Source organism: Podarcis raffonei, chromosome 2, assembly GCF_027172205.1.
Source record: "Podarcis raffonei isolate rPodRaf1 chromosome 2, rPodRaf1.pri, whole genome shotgun sequence".
NCBI classification, from domain to species: domain Eukaryota; kingdom Metazoa; phylum Chordata; class Lepidosauria; order Squamata; family Lacertidae; genus Podarcis; species Podarcis raffonei.
In genome coordinates, this window is record NC_070603.1 from 60,027,665 (window position 1) to 60,034,258 (window position 6,594).

The 6,594-nt window shown below is 41.9% G+C and overlaps 1 protein-coding gene across 1 annotated transcript in view; it reads left to right on the forward strand.

Annotated features, from left to right (window-relative positions):
• Positions 1-5,714, forward strand: part of TGFBI (transforming growth factor beta induced) — a 41,301-nt gene extending 35,587 nt beyond the window's left edge. Inside the window, exons 14-17 of the mRNA XM_053376864.1 lie at positions 521-623; positions 1,830-1,909; positions 2,982-3,006; positions 4,846-5,714. Of these exons, the coding sequence (XP_053232839.1) occupies positions 521-623; positions 1,830-1,909; positions 2,982-3,006; positions 4,846-4,886 (249 nt within the window). The 3' untranslated portion in view covers positions 4,887-5,714. The remainder of the gene's footprint in view (positions 1-520; positions 624-1,829; positions 1,910-2,981; positions 3,007-4,845) is intronic.
• Positions 5,715-6,594: the final 880 nt, after the last annotated feature.

A 6,594-nucleotide genomic window follows, 5' to 3' on the forward strand; every position in this document is an offset into this window, starting at 1 on the left:
AACCTTCTTTTCACTTGTCAAAAACACATGCAATGCTGTTAGCAATCATGGCATGAACAGCTTCGCATTGAGCTTCTATTGATACCATAATTGTGATAGTTTATGCAGCAGATTCCTTGATCCATGGCAGTGTTTTGGGGATTAAGCACAGCCTAGTGCCCCTCACGACTTATGCTGGCCTGGCAGAGCAAGGGACAGCCTGCAGGAAAATAGGAGTCTGCTTGTGGCTGCCTGCAAGGGAGGACCCACAAGAAACAATCTTACATTTGTTTAACGTAGTCTGCATCCACATTCTTACTTATTGGAATCCCAGGCCTCTGAACACAAAAAATTGTTCACGGATATTAATTAGTTTGTTAAAACAAACAAACTGCTTGGGTGCAGCAGATTTCAGTGCAATATGCTGCTGGGTCTTTTGGAGAAGATTAAAAGAAACCTTCTGCATATTTTCTCCTCTAGAATTATTTCTCCTAGCATATGTTTCTGATGACTTATCTCTGCTTCTTTTTTTTCTCTTAAGAAAAACCACATCGTAAATGTCAACAAGGAACCTGTGGCCGAAGCTGATATTATGGCCACTAATGGTGTGATTTATGCTGTGAATACCGTTTTACAACCATCAGGTAGGTCAAGTTGGGTTCAGGAATAAAAGAGATCTCCACCCCCTCCCTCAGGTTTGCTTCTCTTTCCTAAGGCGTTAAGGTCACATTATTATTACTGTGGAGCAGCAGCGAAATGCACATTTCCTGTGCAGCAGGAAACAAGTGGGTAATTCTCATCTTCCTGAGAAACATTATATTTTCAGTCTCCAAAGCCCTCATTCACTTCAATGAAGCATTAGGAAAACTGCATGTGCCATATACGTGATTGGAAACATTGGGAGGGAAGAAGGGAAAGTGATTTTGCAGGACTGTGAATCATAATTTCCTTTGACAATTTAACAAAAAACATACTGGACACAATATTTTTGGGTGGGTGGGGGTCAGCTTACAAGCAGGCTGCTCCTGGTGAGCCAGCTCAAAGGGCTCCTTTGCTCCTTTGAGAACAAACAGGATGTTTGCCTGCCTACTCATCCGTGAGAATGATGGCAGTGGTGTTGATCTGAGCTCCAGACCTCTTTACTTAATATGGAAGTGCTGAAGACAGCAGAGTTGGAAGAGAGCCCCCAGGATCATCTAGTCCAACGCCCTGCAATGCAGGATTATTCAGCTGTCCCATATGGGAATCAAACCTGCAACCTTGGCGTTATCAGCACCACACTCTTAACTACAACTTCTATCATCCCTAGCCATTTCCCATGCTTGCTGGGGCTGATGGGAGTTGCAGTTCTGCAAAATCTGGAAGGCTAAAGGTTCCCCACACCCAACCTATGTTCTTAATTGTGTTCTACCTGAAAATCTACCAGTTTTGCTGGATGGAGGGCAATGACAGGAGCAGTGGACAACTCCTAAAAATACAATGTACAATCTAGCTGTAGTATTTTACTTTTCCTGCATATGGCAACAAAACATTTCTCTTAAGGAAGTATCTAGGATAGTGTGTGGAATTTTCTGGGTTTGTGCACAGAGCAGTAATGTTTGGTTGCTTGGACAGACTGACAGCAGAGTTCAAAGCACTGGTATAGAGTTGTTGCCATTGCATTTAGTTGGTTCTATAAATTTGTGTCCTGCCTCTTCATTTGATGCGTAAGGTAGCTCAAAAAACAAAACACCAACCCAAAATAAAAGCATTACAACAGAACGTTGTAATTTGGTGTTCTAAATTAATGGAAGCAGAAAACATCCACAAGTGTATTTGAATGTTGTTTGAACGTTGTTTGTGTCTTTTAGCTTCCAGGCCTAATGAAAGAAGTGATGAGCCTGCAGATCCAGCACTGGAAATCTTCAAGCAAGCCTCTGCATTATCCAAGGTAAGCATAATGCTCAAGCAGCATATAGAGACATTTCTAATGTCCCTGTATTTGAACATGGACAACATAGATCATATCACTGGAACCTACATTCAGATTAAATTATTATAATTTATTTACTTGTTTCAGTTTTAAACTGCCCTCTTCAATTAAGATCCTGGAGCAGTTTGTAAAATATCTAGTTGAAACTGTAATAAAACCACTAAACCTTTAACCACTATTTTTATAATCATCATCATCCTATTCAGGCTCTCAAAATCAACACAGCAGAGGGCAATGTAATCACAACAGACCTTGAATACATCAATCTCCTGCAAAGGCCAGGGTAGACAGATGTGTCTTAAGCTGCTATCTTCCAGATCAGTTATAGTCACATGTTGTGAAGAGGGCAGGGAGAGAGCCCATGTGAGTTAAGGACTTGGCCCACTGACTTTATGTCACCACACATAGAGGTTTGCGACAGGAGGTACTCTTTGAACATATCCAAAAATGTGCTTGCTTGAAAAGATCTCCCACTGATTACAGTGAAATTTGCCTGTCTGTAGCCCCCTCCTAAAATCACAATCCTAAGTATGTAGTGAACCATACAGAACCAATGGAACTGGTATCCATGGATCAGGTGTGAAATATTTTGTACCAGCTCCCTAAATCATGCTATGCAATCTCTCAATTGGCCATATTTGAATGGCCTCCAAAGTAATGGCTGTGGTGCAAATGGCCTCCCCCAGGCACTGCCTGCTTCTCCCAGTTTTCTTTCCGTCTTTACAGAGGCTTACAGTGGTAACAGCCAAGGGCTGTAGTTAGACCTACAGCAGCTTTTCAAGTGGTGAAGGGTGAACCACAGGGCACACAGATGCTGTTCTGACACAAGCTCCCTTTGGATTAGCCCACTGGTCCCTGCCCCCACCCCCACAACACTGCTCTAATATGGGCAAGACCCATGCTTACTAAGGGAATGTTTTTGTTTGGGGTTTTCAATTGCATACCAATTTGCTATAAAATTATATAAATATTATTGATTTGTTTCATCTGTACAAATGTAAACGTTCTCTCTCTCTTTTCCCCCTTGCAGATTTCCCACAGGAATGTTCGATTAGGTAAGCAAAATTTCCATGCCACATAACTTAAATGGTTCCTCTGTGGTGTGGCAGCTACCAGGATTTGTAGTTGCATCCCATGCTTCACCCATGAGAACCATTTGTGTTCTCTCAGAACATGGGCATGTTTAATCCACTCACAGGGACCTCCATATATTCCTGGCATCTTCACTTGATATCTTACGAGTGCTGTGTGGGTGCTTGCCAACGGAAACATTTTTAGCCACACTCTCAGTGGGGGTCATGTATACTCTGGACCCCCTCTGAATTTGCCTGCTGTTGTACCCTTCTGGGAAGCAATGCCATTCCCTCCTTTCTTAGTGAGGCTTTCCTTCTCTTTGTTTCTTGTAGGCTCTTCAAGGGCAATTCGCTAAGGCTGAGTTGAACTATCAGCTATGAAAAAATGTTTGGGATAACAAGGAATGTGAAAAGCCCCAGTCAAAATACAAACATGTGTTGGAAGTAGGGAGATATGCTCAGCCATATTTCCCTGTCTCCCACTGCTCCTTTCACTGAGACAGACCACTGGTCCATCTAGGTCAATAGGGATGCAGGTGGCATTGTGGTCTAAATCACTGAGCCTCTTGGACTTGTTGATTGGAAGGTCAGCGGTTCGAATCCGCATGATGGTGGTGAGCTCCTGTTGTTCTGTCCTAGCTCCTGCCAACCTAGCAGTTCGAAAGCATGCCAGTGCAAGTCGATAAATAGATACCACTGTGGCAGGAAGGTAAATGGCGTTTCCGTGCACTCTGGTTTCTGTCACGGTGTCCTGTTGCACCAGAAGCAGTTTTGTCATGCTGGCCACATGACCCGGAAAGCTGTCTATGGACAAACGGTGGCTCCCTCAACCTGAAGCGAGATGAGCACCGCACCCCAGTCGCCTTTGCCTGGACTTAACTGTCCAGGGGCCCTTTACCTTTTACCATCTAGGTCAGTACTGCCCACACAGAACAGCAGCTGCTCTCTAGGGTTTCAGTCAGGGTTTCTTCCCAGCCCTACCTGGAGATAGGGAACATTGCTTGGCTGCTTAGGCAATGTGAGGGACAGGTTTCCTTTCCCTTGCATAGTGGGCAAACAATCCCTCTCCTCTTGTCCTGCCTGGTCTAGACATGCAACAGAGTGAGGTGATAAAATCCTGAGGCAACAGAGTGGTCTATGCCATTTCAAGCCTGCAGATGGTAGATTATATTTTTTGAACACTTCCCCACATTTTAAAATACACCCCCTTTTAAATAAAAACTAGGTTCTGGCTCAGTCTGTTCCCTGCTCTGCGACAAGGGAGGGCTTGCGGGGTGTTGTTTTAACAGAGGGACATATTTTATAAATGTAATTCCCCCACCTGGAATCTGAAGTGGTACTCTTCATCCTTCCATCTCAGAATGTTGCCACCAAATTCACAACAAATTATGCTGTGTATATAAACGTCTAGGAGACACCTAGACATCTCATACTATACCCCACTGTGAAGGGGATAGCATACTGTAATATCAGATCGCCCAATTCTTGCAAATTGCCATGTTCATGCCAGAGCACTGTGGCATAGGCATCCAGCCTAGTTTAATGAAGCTTTGCAAATCCAGTGAAATTAAGTATGTGGGAATGTGTGCCTGATTGCCGTCAATGTTCAAAGCAAACACTGTAGGCACATTCTAAAGCATCTTTCAAGCAATTCAGTTTTCATTTAGCTGTGAACAGCTTTAGAGAGGAACAGAATAACATAGTGGTAGTAAATGGTTTACTGATTTTAATTTGAGAAGACCTCTGACTGTCTTTTTGATGCAGCCATAGATGATTAATGCAGTTGTGCTTATGACAGCGTCTGCTTCTCTCCTTTTTCAGCTCCTGTGTATTCCAGATTGTTAGCCAGAATGAAACACTAAAGCAACAGCCATTCTGTATATGTAAAGCACAACCAAGGATTCAACTAGCTTTTGCCATTGGGTTGCTGAAAAGAAGGACTTTGTTTTCTACAAAACAACAACACCATCCACACATACACACATGCCACCATGTATTACATAAAGGTTATGTTTTTTTCAACTGAAATGAAGGAGAGAAAATAAAAGCCATATATATTTAAACCATTGTTTGATAAGCCTAATTTTGTTACAATTGGTAGCTGAGAATTCAGGAAGCCTCAGGTATGTGTGTCTACTCCAAAATTATTTAGGCCCAGACTCCAGTTGTGCAAGAGCTGAAAATGACTTTGATTGCAAGACACTCTAAAATCAAACCCTCTCTGGTTAGTATTTAATAAAAATGTTTAAGGTTTGCATGCGCTGTCAAGAACTGCACACACTGGCTTATGCTCAGAATCCTATTGAATATCTGAGGCTTTGGCTTTAGAAAAGGGAGTTATTCAGAAATGCAGCCTGAATTAGACTCAGGTTGGCTTTCAATTGCTACAGATTGTCTTCATGGTTTTGAGTGCAGGTATGTAGACCGTTCCTGCACTTTTGCACACAGTCACCAAGATTCGTGAAGCTCATTTGTCCAAACTGGCCCTTCACATTCTTAAGGGTCAGTGAGATGAATGGTCCATTTTCTATAAGGTGCTAATAGTAATATTTTTCTACTTAACACAGTTGTGTCGTGAAATATTTTAGAAGATAGCCACAGAAGCATTTATTATTCATTTCTATATGTATAGGGGTAGGTACAGATGGAACATGAGTGGTCTCTGTACCCTGGTGCTTTTCTTTTTCTTTCTTTGAAAAAAGAGAGTTTTTAAAAGAGTCTTGCTTTAGAGTAATAACCCAGCTTTGTGACTTTTCCACACTTTATGGTTTGAGGCTTGCAAGCTTACAGATAGGATATTCTGATTTGGTCTCTCATAGTTAATGGGGTTGGTTGGGGCTTTCAACTTCATTTTGAAAATGAAGGCAACAAGCTTCATAGCGATTACGTAAAATCTTAATACCATTTTTCAGAGCACACAGCCTAGGCATGACTTAGACATAAATTTGTATGTGGACATTTTAAAGGATGTAAAAGTACAGCTTGTGCCTTCAATTAAAACTGGCTATTTACGGTAGGTCATAATACAGGTGCTACAGAACTAGCTCCCTACATGCTGTGGAAGCTTTCTCATTCATTCACCCCCGATAGAGAACAAAACCTGTCAGAAAGTCAGGAGATTTTCTTTAAAAGGGGGGGGGGAGTTTCGATGTAACGTACACTTACAAAAAGCTGCCTGTGTGTGGACAAACTATCACACATTCTAACACGATCTCTCTGAATTGTGGCCTGTAGTCTTAAGAGACTTTGCTAGGCACTCTCTGAACAATGCCAGTTGTGTACTTCAGCAAGAACATGTGGTTTTTATTTTCTTCCCTCCTGTGCTTTGAAAATGTTCCACACAATTCTGTATTTTAGCTTTTTTTTTTTAAGCCTCATTGATGATATTAGGGAATTTGCATGATATAAGCTATGGTTTGATCAGTGCTGTCAATTAGCTTTTGTTTACACATATGGTTCTAACTTTAATATCTTTTTTTCTTCCTGAGCCTGGCAATACATCCTCTCTGTAATGTGGTCATAGAGCAATCCCTCATCAAAACCTTCAAATAAACAATTCATTTGTGATAA